The sequence below is a fragment of the Danio rerio genome, chromosome 4, assembly GCF_049306965.1.
Source record: "Danio rerio strain Tuebingen ecotype United States chromosome 4, GRCz12tu, whole genome shotgun sequence".
NCBI classification, from domain to species: Eukaryota; Metazoa; Chordata; class Actinopteri; order Cypriniformes; family Danionidae; genus Danio; species Danio rerio.
In genome coordinates, this window is record NC_133179.1 from 8781388 (window position 1) to 8804231 (window position 22844).

Sequence of the window (22844 nt, forward strand, 5' to 3'; positions counted from 1 at the left end):
ACACTTCCCTGAATCGACACCCAGCCCTGAACTCCAGCTCATGAATATGAATGAATTAACCCCGCCGGTTATTAGCATTGTCTTGCATATCCGCAGTTTTGGCAGCGATCGGCTGTTATGCTTTTTTTCCCCCCCCACTTCATCTCGCTCGCATACCCTCACGCACCGAGGTTTGGGCCTCACGTTCCACCCAGCCACAGCCCGGAAATTAACTTTGACATCTGCATATTGAAAAGTGGACACACATAAAGAGTGGACACAGGCGTACACGTATGCACTTTTGCAGCATGGTCCCTCAGGTAGATCTTTATCTTCTTGAGGCCTGTTCACACCATGTATGATAATGACAAATATAAACATAAAAGATTTTGTTTTCTTTTGTTTTTAGTTCAAATATAAAGAGTTCAGATGCAAAACTCTCTAACCACCATCCAAAATGTAGTTTATGATCAGTTATTTCACTTTAAAGGTCATGAAAATAACATTCATCATCATAAAAGTGAAATAACTGGTCATAAACACAAGATCCTGAAAATTTTATTTTAGAAGAATATTTCAGACGGCACTTTGCATTATCTACAAACTCTTTAATCAAGATAATTGGTGCTGGTAATTTGATGTTTGGACTTGATTGAAGTAGAAACAAATGAATTTGTAAACCTGCATTCCAAAACTCCTTAAAGTCTTAAGTTGCATGTGTATGTTTGTAGGAACAGCCAATGATAGATCATTATTCCTTCCAAACATTATTAGAAAAGTGAGTAAAGATCATGATCCCTAAAGACATTTCATACATTTTCTAGTGTGTATTGCTAAGAATTTATGAACAGCTTTAAGGGTCTCGCGAAGTGCTTTAAAATGTGCATTTCTATTCAATATTTGATGTAATCCCAACCGAAATATGATAGCAAATGATCAACAAGAAGTCAAGTTATTATTTGTTGTTCCTAAAACTAGGATAGACGACAAAACTTTTATCAGGTAGTGTTCATCTTGATTACTATATTAACGGTCTTCCCCTTACAGAAATTTCACATGAGTTTCACATGTGAAATTCACATGTGATCACATGTGCATGTGAAATTGCACATGTGAAATTTTACATGTGAAACACACAAACCACATGTGAAATGCACATGGGATCACATGTGATCACATGGGAAAATGTGTGTATTTGGAACGCTTTTGTGTGAATTCACATGTGATCACATGGGAAAACGTGTGTATTTGGAACGACTTTGTGTGAATATTCATGTGAACCACATGTGATCACATGGGAAAACGTGTGTATTTGGAACGCTTTTGTGTGAATTCACATGTGATCACATGGGAAAACGTGTGTATTTGGAACGATTTCGTGTGAATTTTCATGTGAACCACATGTGATCACATGGGAAAAGGCGTGTATTTGGAACGCTTTCGTGTGAATTTTCATGTGAACCACATGTGATCACATGGGAAAACGTGTGTATTTGGAACGCTTTCGTGTGAATTCACATGTGATCACATGGGAAAACGTGTGTATTTGGAACGCTTTTGTGTGAATTCACATGTGATCACATGGGAAAACGTGTGTATTTGGAACGCTTTTGTGTGAATTCACATGTGATTACATGGGAAAACGTGTGTATTTGGAACGCTTTCGTGTGAATTTTCATGTGAACCACATGTGATCACATGGGAAAACGTGTGTATTTGGAACGCTTTCGTGTGAATTCACATGTGATCACATGGGAAAACGTGTGTATTTGGAACGCTTTTGTGTGAATTCACATGTGATCACATGGGAAAACGTGTGTATTTGGAACGATTTCGTGTGAATTTTCATGTGAACCACATGTGATCACATGGGAAAACGTGTGTATTTGGAACGCTTTGTGTGAATTCACATGTGATCACATGGGAAAACGTGTGTATTTGGAACGCTTTCGTGTGAATTTACATGTGATCACATGGGAAAACGTGTGTATTTGGAACGCTTTCGTGTGAATTTACATGTGATCACATGGGAAAACGTGTGTATTTGGAACGCTTTCTTGTGAATTCACATGTGATCACATGGGAAAACGTGTGTATTTGGAACGATATCGTGTGAATTTTCATGTGAACCACATGTGATCACATGGGAAAACGTGTGTATTTGGAACGCTTTCTTGTGAATTCACATGTGATCACATGGGAAAACGTGTGTATTTGGAACGATTTCGTGTGACTTTTCATGTGAACCACATGTGATCACATGGGAAAACGTGTGTATTTGGAACGCTTTCGTGTGAATTTTCATGTGAACCACATGTGATCACATGGGAAAACGTGTGTATTTGGAACGCTTTCTTGTGAATTCACATGTGATCACATGGGAAAACGTGTGTATTTGGAACGATATCGTGTGAATTTTCATGTGAACCACATGTGATCACATGGGAAAACGTGTGTATTTGGAACGATTTCGTGTGACTTTTCATGTGAACCACATGTGATCACATGGGAAAACGTGTGTATTTGGAACGATTTCGTGTGAATTTTCATGTGAACCACATGTGATCACATGGGAAAACGTGTGTATTTGGAACGCTTTTGTGTGAATTCACATGTGATCACATGGGAAAACGTGTGTATTTGGAACGCTTTTGTGTGAATTCACATGTGATCACATGGGAAAACGTGTGTATTTGGAACGCTTTTGTGTGAATTCACATGTGATCACATGGGAAAACGTGTGTATTTGGAACGATTTCGTGTGAATTTTCATGTGAACCACATGTGATCACATGGGAAAACCTGTGAATTTTAACGTTTTTGTGTGAATTCACATGTGAACTACATGTGCATTCACAAGTGATCACATGGGAAAATGTTTGTATTTAGAATTTTGATGGTGAGCATTGAAACATGCGTTCCCATGTAAAAATCTCTTGTGGCTTTTCTCTTGTGTACTTCACACAATAAAATTTGTGCATTAGTGTGAACAAAAATTATTCTTAAACTTAAATATAAATACAAACAATTTATTGTCAATTATATAAAATCACAACAATTATTTACTGAAATACCTTGAGGGGAAAACTGTCACTAATATAATGTGAATACAAAAGGGGCCACATGGTAGCTCTGTGGTCATCACTGTTGCCTCAAAGCAAGAAGGTCACTGGTTCGAGTCTCAGGTGTGCCAGGTGTGGAGTTTGCATGTTCACCCCATGTTTGCGTGGGTTTCCTTCGGGTGCTCTGGTCAATTCTGCATATGAGAGCATCTGGTGAAAAAAGCATGTACCACAGTAATTGCTAGTTCATTCTGCTGTGATGACCCGTGATGAAAAGGGAAAGAAAAGCCAAGGGAAAGTGAGTTTTGCTTTTGACGAGTTTGTCCTTTTGGTTCATGTTAATGACTTGATCTTGTAATCTGTAAGAAAAAAATACAAAACTTATTTTTAATAAAAGAAACTACCAAATGCTCAAATGCATACACGTGAATGCAAAATGAATTCATAGTATTTAGATCACATTTTTTCACATTAGCAGAAATAGGTAGTACTGAAGTACAAACTTTGTTACTTTACTTAAGTAGATATGTCTAGTGTCAGTATTATACTCCACTGTTAACGTTTTCTGAAATATTTTTCTTTTACTTCTTACATTTGAATACAAATCTACTCCTTACATTTTTAAATCAGGCTCGTTACTTTCGCTTTAATGTGCTTTGTGGAGCAGACGTAGCTTTAGTATAATGCAAAAAATATGTAGTCAAATACATTTAGTTTTTTTATTTTATCAAAAGAAAAAAACTGAAATATGTTTTGAAAAAAAATTAGGTTTTAAATTTAAGACATTTATTAGTTATAAATATATAGGCCTACAGAATTATATTCAAGAGTATACAAACAAGTATGACAGCTGCTGTTCTTAACAGCTATAGTGTTTTGTGTTCAGCTGATGATACACAGGGCTCGAAATTAACCTTTTTTTCTTGGTAGCACCGGTGCTCCTAACTTCAAAAATTTGGATGCACCAGACAAAATTTAGTCGCACCCACTGACAAATATGAGCACCGTTACTAAACGTTTTATGTTAACAGATTCCAATATATATTACCACTCTAATCACAACTAACAAATAAACAAAAATCTGCATGCGCTCACTGGCCCTGCATGCACTGCTTGACGTGAATGAGATGAACTGAATTAACTATAATAACTGTGCTGTTCTTATGGGTGGTGTCTGATACTGCACAGATGCTATTGACATATAACTTATTATTTGCATACGTCACCCTAATATATAACGGTCTTTTCATGAACTGCAATATTAGTTTCATCTCAGTGAATGCATGCTCTTTAGCGATGGTGACTGCAGTATCAGTCGCACGATTAACAGCATTGTGATGATTAAATAAAGGATTAAATAACGGTTGAACATTCATTCATTTTTTTCCGGCTTAGTCCCTTTTTTAATTCGGAGTCGCCAACTTATCCAGCATCTGTTTTACGCAGCAGATGCCCTTCCAGCTGCAACCCATCTCTGGAAAACATTCATACACACCCAATCACACGAATACACTACGGACAATTTAGCCTGCCCAATTCACCTATACTGCATATCTTTGGACTGTGGGGGAAAACGGAGCACCCGAAGGAAACCCACACGAATACAGGGAGAACAAATAAACTTCACGTTAGAACATCTCGTGCTTAAAATGTGTAGATTAAGTGGCAAACACTGTTACCTAAAAACTCCATCCCACCAGTTTTACAGTGAATGCTATAATCATTTTCAAAGCGGACTTTGAGCACTAGATGTCTTTTATCGACTCTTCGAAAAGTGTAAATGCTGGATTGACATTCTCCACATAATGACTAATCAGATGTGCCATGATTTGTAACTGTAGATGGTTTCTAAAACTAAATCTATCAGTGTTGTTTTCATTCTCTCTTATCCAGACCTTTGCATTTTTGCAGCTGTAGCTCCCTGTCATCGGAAATGAGTGATTGACAGCTGATATTAACCAATCCATTCGCATTCTGTTCTAGCGCAATTGGCCAATAAAAAAAGCTTGAAGACGGGCTTTGCTTAGTGCAGCAAGTTGACGTGTTAACTGTTATAAACTATTCTTTAGTGCTGCGTTTGGTGTTTTTAGGTGTAAAGATGCTTGCGTGAATGCCTCCTAATTCCGCGCATGTGGTGAACATTTTTCTGTGAAAACAACAATTTTATGCACTCGCATAAATGCTGCCAAATACATTTTGAGGTCGCAAAGATAAAACTTTGGGCGCATATGCGACCAAAACAGTCGCAATTTCAAGCCCTGTAGGATGATGTTGCTTGGCTACTTTGCAGCTAAAAATTGGCAACAACTTTTTTTACAAAAAAAAAAATTTGAAATGTAAGTAATTTTGTATAAATGTATGCATTTTGTGAGGTGTAGTTACCACCATGAAACTAAAACAGATATTAGTAATGAATACTTTTTACTTAAGTACATATTTCAGGCTGTACTTATTTACTTTTACTTGAGTAGAAAAGTCTAGTCCGTAGTTCAACTTTTACCAGAGTATCTGTACTTCTACTTGAGTAAAGGATGCATGTACATTTGCCATCTCTACGCATTAGAGATAGCAAACGCTATAAAAGTTACCTGTTAAGACATTAACTTTGTGCAATGGAAGTGCTCCTTACTAGCCTCTGTATTGGGTGTATTTTCTCTTTTCAGACACTGATTGACTGCCCGTTTTCACTCCCTCTCCCAAAGTGATGTAAACGATTACCTATCAGGAAACATCAGATGTTAAAAACAGAAAAAACTGTATACAGGGTGATTCAAAAGGAATCCCACAAATTTGAAAATCGAAAACTCTGCAAAGAAGAAAAGGGGAGCTAAGCTCTTTCTGTCGTCGATTTAAGGAAGCTCTGAAGTTTCATTTGGTTACTCATTAGGTCGCTAGGAGAGCTGTTGTCATCATGTTTCTTTGATTAAATACAGATTTTCAAAGTTGTGTTATTCTTTTTGAATCACCCTGCAGTCACAGACTGTTAACTGCTATAAAACAAAGTACCTATAAGGAATCTGTAGACTAAGAAGGTACAACTAGTGGCTAGTAAAAGATTTTGCTTTAATAATATATAAATATATATATATATATATATATATATATATATATATATATATATATATATATATATATATATATATATATATATATATATATATATTTTTTTTTTTTTTTTTTTTTTTCTTTAATAAGAAATACCTTCTAGGCAATCAAAATACAAACTTAGACTATGGTACAAAAAAAAAAAGGCAAAACTGTATAATTGAGACAACTGTCGACTTCCTTGAATTGTAGCATTGTCCTTTGAAGATGGTTAAGTCTCCAATGTGTCAGGCTTCTTCTTTAAAATAACCATCATCTTTATATTTCCCAAGCTGTACTTTTTAAACCCCTGCACATCATTGATTTCTGTACAAAAAGCAAAGAGAAACAATCAACCACTGTGACAGATTTTTGTAACACCAATATTAGTCTATAATATCTAATCTTAAAACTTTATTAATACAAGTAGAGAGAGAGAAAGAGAGAGAGAGAGAGAGAGAGAGAGAGAAAGAAAAGAGAGTCAGACAAAACTAAAAATGATATCATATCTATGTTCATTAACATCTTACACATATTAATCCTGTATGCTATAATCTTCATAAAAAGTAAGATTAAGTTAACATGCAATAATGAAGATTGAATTAAAGTTTTGTATCACAGGGATAAATGAAGTTTTACAATAAATTAGAAATTAACTTTACATTGTGAAACGTATTATAAATCAATTTTAAAAATTGGTTTTAGTGTATTTTAAAGAAAGTACATGCAGCCACACGTCTTTCAATATTGTTTAAATAATCTTACCATCTAAAACTTTTAAATGCTAGTGTATCTCAATAAAAAGATAAGTTAAACAAAATATAAACCAATGTTTCTGGAAAGGATGGACAAGCCTTTAAAATAATGACAGATCTACAGAACTGTTATTAAGTACTTTTGAAATGAAATACATAAAATAAACAAGTAGCTTCTGCTTACCTTAATATCTATTATTGTATCTATTCCATTATTTACATTTAGGACATTTCAATTTAAAACCAAGCACAATAGTCATTTAGATCAGGTTTATAAAACCCTATTCAATTAAATTTTAGTTAATGTGTTAAAAGAGAATTCTGGATTAATACAAATTAATACATCACTAATACAGTTGCATCAATTACAACATTTGCAGTGTTTTAGGCAAGTGAATGAGCTCGGATATCTTTTGGCGCGCGTTTGACTGGTATCACTGGCTTGGTCAAATATTCTGAACATATTCTCTTTTTTGTTGTTGTACTTGCAGAACCAACTGTTAAGGTTACGTTAAGTTTCTCTACACATCCTAAATTATAAAGTTGTGAGGACAGTATATGAATATGCACTTACCGCTGAATTATACAGCTGAAGATGATAAGGTCAAAATGGTCCAGCTTCTCAAAAAAACGTAGCCCTCTCTTTTGTCCTTTGACCGTGACTTTTTATTTTAACTGTGGTACGTTAGTGTTCATATGTGAATGGCATTTACAGTTAATATATCAACAAACACGTATTTTATCTTCATTTCGCGACCGAAATAAGGAGACAAAACGGACAAAAGATTGCTAAACGACCGTTAAGAAACTGCGTTTGTTTGTGAATCCTTGTTGTCAGGACAACGCGCGCGTTGCCGCGAATGCTCTTCTGTGATGAACGCGCGCGCAAGTTCACCCCAGTTGCGTAAGAGTGCCTCGTGGTCGCATAATTCAAAAGCAAAATCGCAAAATGTGTGAGTACGCATTTAAAGCGAGCGCCTTCTGTCTTCTTCGTGCTCGAGAAAGAGTAGTATAAGTTACTGTAGCTTGTAACTGCTTCATTTAAAAGGGTTAAAAAAAAGACTCGACTCTAGGAATCGAATCCTGTCTTGGAGTCGACTCCGGCACTACGTCCATTGAGGGTCGAGGAATCGACTCTTTTGAAGTCAACTCTCAATTCCCTACAGACTGATTCAGAAATCCATTTATTTTTTGCCATTGTACTCATGTACACAATATTAAATCTCATTACATTTTTACTTTTTATAAATCATGTTTTTTGAACCCAAGAAACAACATAAAACTTTATATTTAAAAATTACTAAAACAGAATTATCATTGCAAATAAACTCTTCAAATTCTATTTAAGTTACTTGTTTCCAAAACATCCCTGAATAAAAGTACAAAAACATGTAGCAAGTACAGCACAGCATTGCCACAGCATTGGGAAATTGGATATTAGATTATATCTCAGCACAATGCACAAGTGTAGTAAAGTTGTACATGAATATACTGCAAATTGTACTGTTGTTGATGTAATTTTATTAGAATTTTATAGTTCATTATTTTGCAGTTGCACATAATTTTACCTCATTTATCCTCCTTTATAATGCTGTTATACTGCAGTTTTGCACTTATTCACGGTATAGTGTTGGTCATCATGAAATATGGTTTTCAGATGATGATGTTTTTCACATGTGGGTTCATGTGATCATTATGCTGTCCACATGTGGACAGCATAATTTTACATGTTGTCCACATTTGGTCACATTGACTTCAGATGTGGTCAAAGGTGATCACATGTGGCCCTATGAACTTCACATGTTGTCCACATGTGGCCACATGAATTTCACATGTTGTCCACGTGGTCACATAAACTTCACATGTGGTCACATGAACACATGTGGTCGTGAGCTTCACATGTGGTCACATAAACTTCACATGTGGTCACATGAACACATGTAATCGTGAGCTTCACATGTGGTCACATTAACTTCACATGTGGTAACATGAACTTCAAATATGGCCACACGAACTTCACATGTGGCCACATGAATTTCACATGTTGTCCACGTGGTCACATAAACTTCACATGTGGTCACATGAACACATGTGGTCGTGAGCTTCACATGTGGTCACATAAACTTCACATGTGGTCACATGAACACATGTAATCGTGAGCTTCACATGTGGTCACATTAACTTCACATGTGGTAACATGAACTTCAAATATGGCCACACGAACTTCACATGTGGCCACATGAATTTCACATGTTGTCCACGTGGTCACATAAACTTCACATGTGGTCACATGAACACATGTGGTCGTGAGCTTCACATGTGGTCACATAAACTTCACATGTGGTCACATGAACACATGTAATCGTGAGCTTCACATGTGGTCACATTAACTTCACATGTGGTAACATGAACTTCAAATATGGCCACACGAACTTCACATGTGGCCACATGAACTTCACATGTTGTCCACCTGTGGTCACATAAACTTCACATGTGGCCATGTGTGATCACATAAACTTCACATGTGGCCATGTGTGATCACATAAACTTCACATGTGGCCATGTGTGATCACATAAACTTTACATGTGGCCATGTGTGATCACATAAACTTCACATGTGGCCACATGAACTTCACATGTTGTCCACATGTGGTCACATAAACTTCACATGTGGTCATGTGTGATCACATGTTGTCACATGTGATCACATGTGGTCACATGTGATCACATGTGAAATTCATGTGACTTTTCTGTAAGGGTCATTCTTGTTGTAAACAGCCCTTTAGATACACACACACGCACGCATGCACACACACACACACACACACACGTTTGTTTTTGTGAAAAGTGGGGACATTACATAGGTTTCCCTTTATTTTATACAGTCCAAACCATATATTGTATTGCCCTCACCCCACCCCTAAACCCAACCATCACAGTAGACTGTGTGCAGCTTTACTCTCTGATTAAACTCATTCTGTAGGATTTATAAGCATTTTGAGAAATGAGGAAGTCACCAATGTCCTCATATTTCACCCCCCTTTTGTAATACCTGTGTCATACCCATGTCATTATACAGATTTGTGTCCTGATATGTCACAAAAACACGTACACACAAACACACACACAAACACACACTAAAAAAATGATTGATTCGATTTACACATTTCTCCTAAGGTAATTAGTTGCAAACAACTTATATGGGCTGAATTTAAACAAACACATCACGTTGAACATTACTAAATTTAGCTTGTTTGTTTAAATTCAACCCATATAAATAGTTTGCAACCATTTACCTTAGAAACATTGAGTAAATCCAGTGAATCATTTTTTTCAGTGCTTTTTTTATTTCTTTCTTGCAATATGATGCACATATTGTGAATCCAGTGGTCATGGAGAGGGTTAGCTGGCATAGCAATGATCCGGTCATGCTTAATGTCACAGCTCGAGCAAATATCGGCCAGGAACGTCGGCTCAGGAGAGTGAAATACAGCCGCTGTGGTGAGAAAGGAAAGAAAGAGCCGTGTTATTACTGTCCGGTTCGGGCCGCTCGGTGTGTGAGTTTTGGCCGGCGTGGGTGTGAAAGCGCCGGAGGCCGAAGCTCTCCACGAATTCCAGCCGTCCTCTTTCACAGGCCATCGACTGCGAACACCAGGCCAAAACACGCTTTCTTCAGACCTCTTATTGCTTTCGGTGTCTCTTTTTTTCTCTCGGCGTTATTAAAAATGTGGAGCGTAGTAACCATTCACATCAGATCTGACTCATTTCTACTACACTTACTTCCATTTTTCTGAACCCGAACCCACAGCCAAATCCTCCCAACACCTGGCCAGAGCTGACACATGTGTGAGATTAATGGATGGCACGGTGAATGTGTTCATTTGACTGCGTTTCACTGGCCGTGCAGAGTTACGCTTAAGTTGGGAATTAAGGAATTGGTGTGCCTGCGCTTTCTAAAGTTTGACAGGTGTTGGCGCGCTGGTGTTTTTGGGTAAATATTGCATCGCTTACATAAAACTACAGTCAAGCAGCCTCAGAAAAAAAGTCATTTCCTCTTTATGAGTGCCACTTTTTATTTTGACCTTGGAAGAGAAGCATAAATGGATAACGTGTTAACCTTCCATCATGCAGATAGAGTGTCCAACATAAAAGTGACAGCCAAAGGGCAGAGTTAGGCTCATATTTATTGAATTATGAGTTTATATTAAATTCCACTTTTAATAGGGTGAGAGAACTAGTCATCGGTCTTTGTTTGAAAAATATGAGGATAATTACAATATTGCATTTAATACTGTACAGAAATGTGCTAATTTTCACTGGTGGTGGTAATAACAAAAACAACAACAGCAGCAATAATAATAATAATAATAATAATTATAGCAAGAAGGTTGCTGGTTCGAGCCTCGGCTTTGTCAGTGGTATTTCTCTGTAGAGTTAGCATGTTCTCCCCGTGTCCGCGTGGGTTTCCTCCGAGTGCTTCGGTTTCCCCCACAAGTCCATAAGACATGTGGTGCAGGTGAATTGGGTAAGCTCAATTGTCTGTAGTGTATCTGTGTGAATGAGAGTGTATGGGTGCTTCCCAGTGATGGGTTGCAGATGGGAGGGCACCCGCTGCATAAAGCATATGCTGGATAAGTTGGCAGCTCATTCGGCTGTGGCGACCACTGATTAATAAAGGGGGTAAGCCGAAAAGAAAATGAATGAATGAATAAATAATAATTATAATAATAATAAAAGTTTCATCATTTTTTAAAATAACCTAATAAATATAATTAGTTAATAATAATGTAAATTATGCCGGTGCCAGTGGTGTAGTGATAATAATAATAATAATTATAATAAATATAAAAGTAAGGGTTTCATCCTTTTTAAAATAACTTAATATATAGAAATAAATGCTTAATAATAATATTATTAATTAACATTGCATATACTATTAATAACAACAACAACAACAAAAACAATAAAATACATCCTTTTTTTAAAATAACCTAATAAATATAGTTAGTTTATAATATTATTAAATAGCAATTTATATAATTCTACTACTACTACTAATACTAATAATAATTATAATAATAATAATGCCCAATAAATGTTTCTTTCTTCATTTAAATTACCTAATACATTTATCTTATTAACAATGCAAATAATAATAATAATAATAATAATAATAATAATAATAATAATAATAATAATAATAATAATAATAATAATAATAATAATATTTGCACATTATTTCAAATCTAATTCCAAATTGTAATTTATTTTCTATAATGATATTAAAGTTTTTACTGATTTTACTGTATGATGTAGGGCCAGACATAATATGTAAACTTGAAAAAATTGAAAACAACAAAAAAAGAGAATAATAATAAATCTGTTGATTCATACAGAATGATTTTAAGAGAATAGTAACTAAAAAATGGATAACAAATAAAGTTGAAATTAAAAAATTTTAGCTTTAAAGGTTTGCTGTGCAAATACAAAAAGCAAAGTAAGTCTCTCGTATAAATATATATATCTACAAAAAGACAGAAATATTACTTTACCAACTGTACTGTACCTAAATCAGATAAACATTTGCTTATTATTCAATAAAATGACTGAAATTCATATTCATAAAAACGGAATAATATATATATATATATATATATATATATATATATATATATATATATATATATATATATATATATATATATATATATATATATATATATATATATATAATTACGCAGATTCTTTCGTTTAGGCAGATCTCGTGTGGGCCATGATGCACTACATTACATTACATTCATACATTTTCAATTGTATGCTTAAAGGGATAGTTCTCGCTAAAATTAAAATTCTGTCATTCATTTACTTACCCTTCACTTGTTTCAAGCCTTTTATGAGGTTCTTTCTTCTTTAAAACACAAAAGAAGATATTTAGAAAAATGTTGGAAGCCTGTAACCATTGACTTCCATAATATTTGTTTTTTCCCACCATGTAAGGTCAAGGGTTGCTTAGTTGTATTCAGAATGTCTTTTTTTTTTTTGTCTTCAATGGAAGAAATAATCCTATAAAGGTTTGGGACCACTTGAAGGAGAGTAAATAGTGAATACTTTTTCATTTTTGTGTGAACTATTCCTTTCAAGACTCATCTGAAGTAACTACTGGTTTTGTAACTACATAGTAAATGATTCCCATTGTATCTGTTTTTAAATGAAAGTGTAACATGTTGTCTCTTGTTTGTGATGTTTGCAGGAGCGCATCATTGAGCGTCTGAAGGAACAGAGAGACAGAGATGAGAGGGAGAAGAGCGAAGAACTGGAGAGCAATAAGAAAGAGCTAAAAGAGCTGAAAGAGAAGGTCAACGTACTGCAGGGAGACCTGTCCGATCGCGAGGTGAGTCTGTCTTTTCAACAGTACACAAAGCTAACTCTGCATTCATGCTGACATTGTGTGAAGCAGATGATATGAGCGACTTCTTATGGGTTTTTGATGAAATATTGTTTTAATCAGACCATATCTAGACACCGTCACTAGTTTGAGTTATTTTGAATAATTTATTTGATAGGTGTGAGTTTTTGAGCGTATTCATTATTAAATGACTCAATAAAACAGTAAATATTTTAAAGATTTTTATTTATTTATTTATAATGTGTTAACAAGACCATATCAACCAAACCTGATTTTGGACTATTTTAAAACTCTAGGTGTGAGATATTGACATGTATCATTATTAAATGATACAAGAAAACAGTAAAGTTAAAGATATTTATTTATTTATTTATATTGTGTTAATCAGACCACATCTAGACAAAAATTTTTAATTTGAAATGATTTATTTATTTATTTATTTATTTATTTATTTATTTATTTATTTATTTATTTATATTCTGTTAATCAAACCATATCTACACACCAAGCCTTTTGATTTTAACCATTTTGAGTTATTTTGAAAATCTAGGTGTGAGATAATGACAATATTCATTATTAAATAACACACAAAAAAAGTAAAATTCAAGATTAATTAATTAATTAATTAATTAATTAATTAATTAATTAATTAATTAATTAATTAATTAATTAATTAATTAATTAATTAATTAATTAATTAATTAATTAATTAATTAATTAATTAATTAATTAATTAATTAATTAATTAATTAATTAATTAATTAATTAATTTTGTGTTAATCAGACCACATCAAGACACCAAACCTTTTAATTTTGGACTAGTTTGAGTTATTTTGAGTCTCTATAGGTGTGAGATGTTGACAATATTCATTATTAAATGATACACAAAAACAATAAAATTAAAGATTTTATTTATTTATTTATTTATTTATTTATTCATATTGTGTTAATCAGACCACATCTAGACAAAAAAAAAACCTTTTGATTTTGGACTATTTTGGGCTCTATTTTAACAATCTAGATGCCAACTCTACAGCGCATGGCACAAAAGCATTAAGGGCATATCCCAATCTAATTTTGCTGTTTTAAGGACGGAAAAATATGGTTTGCACCGCAGCGCATGGTCTAACAGGGTTGTGCTTATTCTCTTAATGAGTTATGGGTGTGTTCTGACAATAAACCAATCATCTCCCATTCCCTTTAAGAGTGAGTTGCGTTGCACCATGGTGCATTTGCTATTTACATAGCGGTCTTTGTAAGTGGAAAAACTGAGCGCTTCATTAGCGAGAAAACTTTTTTAGCCTACTTTACTTTCTCTTTCTCTTTTGTGGAGTAAGGAAACTGTTGTACGCACTCCACTGAGGACATCTTTTAGCCTACATAATTAATTTAGTTTGTTAAGTGCAAAGATTTGTTTCAAAACTATTAATAATTTCAGTTTTAATAATCCAGGAAATTAGCAAAACACCAATAATATTGAAGTGTGTTCAAATAACTGTAACATATATATGCAGATATTAAATAATACCGCTAACATTATACAAAAGCAAACTGTCAAAAGCAGGCTCCCCCTGAGATGATGAAGCCATGGAGGCAGTGGTTTTCATATTTATGTAGAAAATAAAACTTTTTGTTATATTTTGATTATTAAATTCTTTTTCAAATGTAAAGATATCTGCGTATTGTTGTAATTCAGCTGGTCTATTGCACAGTCTATTGCAGTTCCTCAAAATAGCAGCGCGCCAACAATGCGCCTTAGCACACCTCTTTTTTTTAGACCACTAAGTCCACAATGTGGTGCAAATGGATTTGCTATTCAAACAACGTGGCGCAAAACGGGAGAATTAGTCTGAAACTAGCAACACATCGCACCAAACACATCTTACGCCTTATTTTGCCGAGTGTATGATAGGGGCCTTTGAGTTTGAATCTCTAGGAGTGAGATATTGACAATATTCAGTATTTAAAATGGATCGTTCACCCAAAAATGACAATTCTGTCATAATTTTTCTGCCCATCCACTTATTCTAAACATATCTGAGTTTCTTTTATTTAAATTGTTTTATTATTCCTTTATTTCGCCAGGAAGTCACATTGAGATATTACTATCTTTTCTTTCAGTGAGACCAGGACAAGACAAGTTATGCACAAAAACCACAGAGAACATCGCAAACTTCACATCCGCAGATCACAAATCATAATTCGGAATCACATCATCAAAAACAATTACAAATGCCTGTTAAATCTGTATACAAAAAACGTTTAAATGTATCCGTAGTTGGCCATTTCTGATGAATAGCAATATTTTTTTTTCTGATTGTCTGCAGAAGAAACCATCATCATACAATGACTTACCTCGTTAATCTAGTTAAGCCTTTAAATGTGACTAAGCTGAATACTAGTAACTTGAAAAACATCTAGTCTAATATTATGTCCTGTCATCATGACAAAGATAAATCAAATCAGTTATTAAATGACGTATTAAAACTTTTATGTTTAGAAATGCGTTGAAAAAAATCTCTCTGTTAAACAGAAATTTGGGCAAACATATACAGAAGGGTTAATAAATCTGACTTCAACTGTATATTTTCTTGTCAGTGGCTACACCAACATCCAACATTTTTCCCCAAATATCTTCTGTTGTGTTTACTGGACAAAAGAAACACGTCAAGAGTTAGGCAAAGCACTTTAAATGGTGAGCAAATATTCATTTTTGGGTGAACCTTCCCTTTAAAATCACACAGATGTTCAACTATTGCTTATTTACTTGAAAATGTTCCCTGTAAATGATTAGACTAGATCGTTTCTTATATAATTAGTCGATTATATCTCGCATTACAGGTGCAAACAGACAGGCGCACATCCTAATGACATCTTGTGCAATGACTTTCACAGTGCACGAATTCAGACTGCGGTTTGCATTTCTCATACAATGATCAGTTATAATGTGTCAGGTGTGGATTAAACAGGTTGAAGCATTATTTTTGTGCTATTGGACGAGTTGCTCATTCTTGATAGAGACAGACTGATTTCGAGTCCAGAGGAGCTGTAGAGATGAGAACAGACATGCTGGACCCACAACGCTCTGCATGTGTGTGTGTGTGTGTGTGTGTGTGTGTGTGTGTGTGTGTAAGACATGAAGATAAATGGTGGATTGTAAATGTGAAGGAACGGCCCCTCCCTGAGAGCAACTGCTCATTTCTCTTTCTGTCTTCAGCTCGCCTCTGTTCTTCACTTTTCTTTTTTTTCTTTTCTTCTTTTTCCCTTTTTCTCTCTCTTTGTTTTGCAATTTCTTGTGTTTTTCTGTCTAACATCTCTCCAGTATATCAGTATGAAAGGAGAGGTTGACCTACAAATAATTAAGAGTTTTGTCATTGGTTACTTGCCCTCGTGTTGTTTAAAGCCTGATTTTTACTTATTTTTTACCTTTTGTGTATCAAAAAAAAGAGAAATCTGAAAGTGTTGCAGTAGATTTCTGAACATTTCAAGGTTTCTTGATGCCTCACAGAAGTGGTTCGTATACCAGATTGCTTCAATGTACTGCATTGGAACAATATTGTTTTTTTGCCTAATTGTTTTGTTTTTATTTGTGATAATTATGGTATTTTATTTCTTTATTTTAGTGATTCATTTAATTTAATTAAATAACCAATATTGGAATGAATAAGTTAGTTTCAAGATATATATGAATATATATGAATTCAACCATTTATTGGTTCACTTGTTGCCAAATAATACAGACGGAAATCAAATACAGAACATTAACATTCTGTATAAAATATAAAATTGCAAAATATAAAATTGCAATTATACATAATTAAATAATTTTTTTTATGAATACTCTTTTAAATTACATTGGTTTTAATTGTTTTAAATACAGAAATATTTTTAAGACAATGAATTTAGTTGTATTCAATAAGTGCATTTAAATAAAAAAATAAAAAAATAAATAATGTTTTGAAGCTTTTATTCATGAAATTATCAAGAATATTTAAAAAAAAAACAATTACTGTTAAATAATGAATAGTTGTATACATTTAAAAAAATTACATATAATTAAATAAATAAATAAAGTATATTTTGAAGCTATTGTTCATAGAATGCTCAAGAATATTATTAAAATTAGTAAAAAAATACTGTTAATTTATAAATAGTTTTATACATTTTAAATGAGTACATATATATAAATAAATAATATTTTCAAGCTTTTATTTATGAAATACCTGAGAATAATTTTAAAATTAAAAAACAAATATGGTTAATGTATAAATAGTTGTATACATTTTAACTGAGTACATATGGATAATTAAATAAATAAATAAATAAATAAATAAATAAACAATCAAACACACAAGGCAGTAAATATCTTAAAGATTTGTGTTTATTTATTTATATTGTGTTAATTAAACCACATCTTGACACCAAGCCTTTTGTTTTGGACTATTTTGAATCTGTAGGTGTGAGATAATGACAATATTCAATATTTAAAAGGGATCGTTCACTCAAAATTGATAATTCTGTCATCATTTATTGACCATTCACTTTTTCTAAACATATTTGAGTTACTTTTTTTCCTTTTATTTATTTATTTTTTATTCCTTTGTTTAGCCAGGAAGTCACATTGAGATATAACTACAATGCTCAGCATAATTGAGTACACCCCATTTTAAAAATGAATATCTTTATCGATTTCTCAGCGAATATAGGCAATGTAATTTGGTGCATTTAAACAAAACAGATTTTTTTTTTCAACCAAATATGTTTATTTAAATAATATTTTAGTCACCAAACATATTTAGAAATTATACATTAAATAAATAAATAGTGCATTTGGAAGCGTTTGTTTATGAAATGCCAACAAATATTTCATAAACAAATACTGTGAATTTATAAATAGTTGCTGAATATAAATAGTTAATGAACACATTTAAATAAATAAATTAAGATTTTATTCATGAAATACCCAAAAATATATTTTTTAAATAAATGCATTCCAATAAAGCCTTATTTGTAGTGAAAGTAGGCCTTTTTTTGTCACAAAATATAACTTTATATCAATTTCTTAAAATTTTTGGTTCAAATACACTCCAGACATGTTGACAGATCCACTCTTCTCCATTCTCCATGTCCTACATACAGTATATTTGCATTGGATCAAAGCTAAGCTATTCTCTTGATCTGCGTGTGTCCATTTCTCTCCTTCTCCATTCTTTCCCCCACTGTATTGTCTTGTTCCTGACCTCCTCTAATCATAAAGAGCGGCGTCCAGCACATCCCATCATTCCCCTCTCTCCTGTTTTCTTTACCAACGCGAGAGGACGCCGGGATCGTAAAGTGCTTCATATCACTTGAATCACCATATTCGAAGGCCTCTGAATCATTTTCATTGTTTTCAGTGAGAAAGAGACTGAAATTAAAGTTACTGTTTATGGAAAGTCACTTTTTATTATAGAGAAGCTACTGAAGTTTGTATTATTAGTTTGATTTAATGTTGTTTTTATTTATTTATTGTATTTTCTTCACTTCAGTTTTAGTCATTTTACTAGGCATTTTAGTTTTTTTTGACTTTTTTTCAATCGTTTTGACTAGATATTGAATCATTTTTATTAAGTGTTATTTACTAGAACTACTGTAGTATTTAAGTTAGATTGAATACTTTTTAAAAAAAATTATTCATTAATATATTACTTTGAATGTATTTGTTGTGATCGGCAGTGGTGCTTTCTTCAATAGGCTAATAGCCAGGGTGTGTTCGGGTGGCTCGAAAAAGCCACCCCTCACTGACAAATGTCCTGAATTTGTCCCTCACATGAGCTCATTTGTCCTATTTTGACTGCCATGCCTTGATAAATTCTGAAAATAACTCATTAAAAAAAGTTTTAAGACCAAGTGGAATCCCACATTGGCTGTCGGTACAGAATTTGAGGCGCCGATCATTTATCATTAGAAAAAAGTAGGAGTCTGTTCAAGTTTTAAATGAAAACTTTAGCCTATTGTCATTTATTTTTTTGGCATATTTATTTGGGGTGTCGAATTTGGCTCAGCATGACTTTAGAACGGGAAGAATTCAACATCCCAAATTCTGACTGAGTAAAGTTGAATGTGCTGGTCAGTTTATTTGCCTAATAAGTGACAATAGGCTAGAGTTTTTCATTTAAAACTTGAACAGATTCCTATTGTTTTTTCTAAAGATGTACAATATCATAAATTTGTATTTTTGCTCTTTCATATTTCTTTATTCTAAATCTTTAGGAAATGTTTTTCGTGCATCAAAAAGTGTGGTTTAATGACCTTCTAACAAGCTAATCCTGCAAAAATAGTGCTTAAAATGCTGTATTTAAACCTCATAATTAAATAGAAAATGAGGAAGATAACTGCAAAAAGGTCTACTTTTTAAGAAAAAGAACCACCCCTTTCACCTTGCTGGCTTCAGACCTGTCCGATGGAGATTTCTTCCGGTAATCCTGCTGCACTCCATCTTCCAGGACTTCTTGCACTCATCAGCTCCTGCCACAGCTGACAATAATCCGGATACTTACAACTATATATATATCTTTTGATTTTTGGTTAAAATACACTCCAGACTTGTTGACACTCTTCTCCATTCTCCAGCTCATCCGTGTCCTATATACAGTATATTTGCATTGGATCAGAGCTGTTCTCTTAGTCTGCATGCACTGAAAATAATCATATCTGCAAAATTGTTTCAAACGATTTATATGGGTTGAATTTAAACAAACGAACAAATTAAATTAAGTAAGTTCAACTTAATTTATTTTGCTGAATTTAACAAACAAATTGTTTACAACCGCTTAACGTAAACATATTTGTAAATCCAAGGAATCATCTTTGACTAATTTTTTTTCAGTGTGTGTGTCCATTTCTCTCTTTCTCCACCAACATTTTCAAAGAATGAGTAAAATGTTGGACTTTTTTTTCCATATAAATTTAATTTATAATACGTGAACCACTGTAACATTCATCTGCAAGCTGGAAAGCTGCAATATCAGTTCATTACACAGAAGAAAAACAATCATACTGCTTTAAAATGACAGGACAGTAAGCAAACGATGACAGAGTTTTCAAATTTACATGAAGTGCCTTGTCAAATGTGCCTTTTCTCCCCTACGTAATGCTTTCAAAATCAAGTCCAGTTTTATTTGATCCAATCTGATCTGAGAGAATTAAATCCTCGTGATTGCGTGTTTGTATACAAATGCATGAAAAAAAGCTCGTATAGCAATTTGTCTTGGCTCTCTGTATTTCCTGCTGTTGAAATCGTCTTGAAACGTCTGGCTGTGGTTCTGATTTGCATGTTTACATGTGTTTGTGCTCAGGTTGTTTCAATCAGGGCCCGTGGCATGACGTTAACGCAATCTATTCCTGCTTCTCATTAGCTTTCTCTTTGGTCACTATTGTTTTTAAATGTTTTTAATTTTTAGTTTAGGTTTTAGTTGTAGGTTTTAGTTTTTTTAAGCATATTCTGCTCCTCAAGGCTGCATTTATTTGATCAAACTGTTTAATTTTGAAATATTCTAACAGTTTAATATATTTTTTTAATAATGAGCGTAGTTTGAAATGTTAGTTATTACTGTGAATTACAGCATCATTACATAAAAGATATAGTTTTAGAAAAAAAAATATTTACAGGGATCTCATTTTGCATAATATCTTCATCAAATTTAAAATATAAACTCAAGGTGTTTAATACATATTGATTTCTAAATTTCTCCAAGACTGATTTGATGTGTATATGAACATGTGACATGTGTTTATGTGTATATGAAATGGCAAACATTGAGCACAGTGCAATTTTTCTTTAACTTTACTTTAGAATCTGTACTTGTCTTTTTGATGATTATACACTAAAAGCACTCTAGTGCCCAAAGTGGCCTTTTCCCTCTGATACCTGAATTGTGTTTGTTGCTTACTAGGGTTTAGAACTGTTACTATTTTAAGTTAAGAAGGTGTAAATTCTATAAGTGGGAATGCTTGTTCACATGTTAATGATTTTCCGTCATTCATTTTCTTTTCGGCTTTATTAATCTGGGGTCTCAACTCAAACTATAATCTTTTATAACGTATTAAATCTGTTTGCTAAATTAATAAAATATGTTTTAAATACTCTAGAACAGGGGTGGCCAACCCTGTTCCTGGAGAGCCACCTTCCTGCAGATTTCCGTTGCAACCCATATCAAACACACCTGCCTGTCATTATCACGTGGTGTTCAGGTCCTAATTAATTGGGTCAGGTGTGTTTGATATGGGTTGCAACAGAAATCTTCAGTAAGGTGGCTCTCCAGGAACAGGGTTGGCCACCCCTGCTCTAGTAGGACGCTAAGTAGAAATCACTGGTCTCTTTATTAACGGATATACAATCCTTCATTTTTGAAGATGATAGTTGACAAAAACAGTGATTTAAAATGAAACCATTCAGACAGCTATTACGTAGAAATCTGGTTTTGCTTTTCTGTTTCATTGATTGTATTTAATAAGCAATGAAACCATTTTGGGCCAGTTTGCAATGGCAATACACTATTCAGAGCAAGGTAAGGCCCCAAAATTATTCTGCTTAGGGCCCCCAAATGTACAGGGACAGCCCTGACCATGGGTGAATATGAACTAACCATGAACTTTATTTCCATTGACTAACGTTAACATGGATGAATAAACACTCCAATAAATCTATTGTTCATTTTTTCTTCATGTTGCTAAATGCATTAACTAACAATAACTAATGCAACCTTGTTGTAAAGTATTACCATAAACATAAGCTTTAAATAACAGGAGCAATGTATAATTAAAACAACAATCAATACTGCAAGAAAACTGTTTTAAACTGTTACAATTTCACATTTATATTTTACATTTCTGATCGAAATGCAGCCTAGACGAGCATAAAATAAATCTTAAAACAAATCAAACACACAAAACAATCTCAAACTTTTGACCAGTAGTGTACATTCAGAGGTCGATCATTGATTTAAGTGCTCTCTGCTCTCTTTTTTTTTACCCTTCTTCTCTCTACCGCCCTCAGGCCTCTCTACTGGACCTGAAGGAGCACGCCTCGTCCCTGGCCTCCTCCGGACTGAAGAAAGACTCCAAGCTGAAGAGTCTGGAAATCGCTCTTGAGCAGAAGAAAGAGGAGTGCATCAAACTGGAGAGTCAGCTCAAGAAGGTGAGCCCAGACACTTGAAGCATCACGGCTAGCAAATACATCTCTCGTCTGCTTAGTCATTATTCTGACTGGCACGCTGTTAGCACTACGCTGACAACACTTAAAACAATGACACTGAGAAGAGCGTTTACTCAAGTGCACTTTACCTGTAGTCTGTTCCTCTGTTGAGTGATGGAGTGGAAGATGTTAGCAGAATAGCGTACGGTCAGCATGTGCCGCTAACTAGCGATAGCATCCAAAAATCAACCAGAATCTCATACTTGACTGATTTTAGACACTTCAAAACAGCTAAATGTGTCAACAGGCACTCAAATGGGGGGAAAAGATGATGCTTGACAAGCACTCTTAAGTGATTGCTAGCATTTTAGCATTAGCATGTG

At 33.8% G+C, this 22844-nt stretch overlaps 1 protein-coding gene and 2 long non-coding RNA genes across 15 annotated transcripts in view; 1 reads left to right on the forward strand and 2 right to left on the reverse strand.

Moving 5' to 3' along the window:
* Positions 1–22844, forward strand: part of erc1b (ELKS/RAB6-interacting/CAST family member 1b) — a 314518-nt gene that overhangs the window by 80137 nt on the left and 211537 nt on the right. For all 13 annotated transcript variants that reach the window (XR_012401811.1, XR_012401815.1, XR_012401812.1 and 10 more), the window contains 2 exons: positions 13131–13271; positions 22324–22464. Coding sequence is in view for 8 of the 13 variants with exons in the window: in XM_021475209.3 (XP_021330884.2) it covers positions 13131–13271; positions 22324–22464 (282 nt within the window). In the remaining 5 variants the exon portion in view is untranslated. The remainder of the gene's footprint in view (positions 1–13130; positions 13272–22323; positions 22465–22844) is intronic.
* On the reverse strand, positions 2993–6124 carry LOC103910981 (uncharacterized). Its single transcript, XR_012401825.1, has 2 exons — positions 5630–6124; positions 2993–3400 (listed from the first exon to the last, which is right to left on the reverse strand). It is a non-coding gene; the product is annotated as an uncharacterized lncRNA (long non-coding RNA).
* Positions 6204–7721, reverse strand: LOC141381584 (uncharacterized). Its single transcript, XR_012401845.1, has 2 exons — positions 7455–7721; positions 6204–6452 (listed from the first exon to the last, which is right to left on the reverse strand). It is a non-coding gene; the product is annotated as an uncharacterized lncRNA (long non-coding RNA).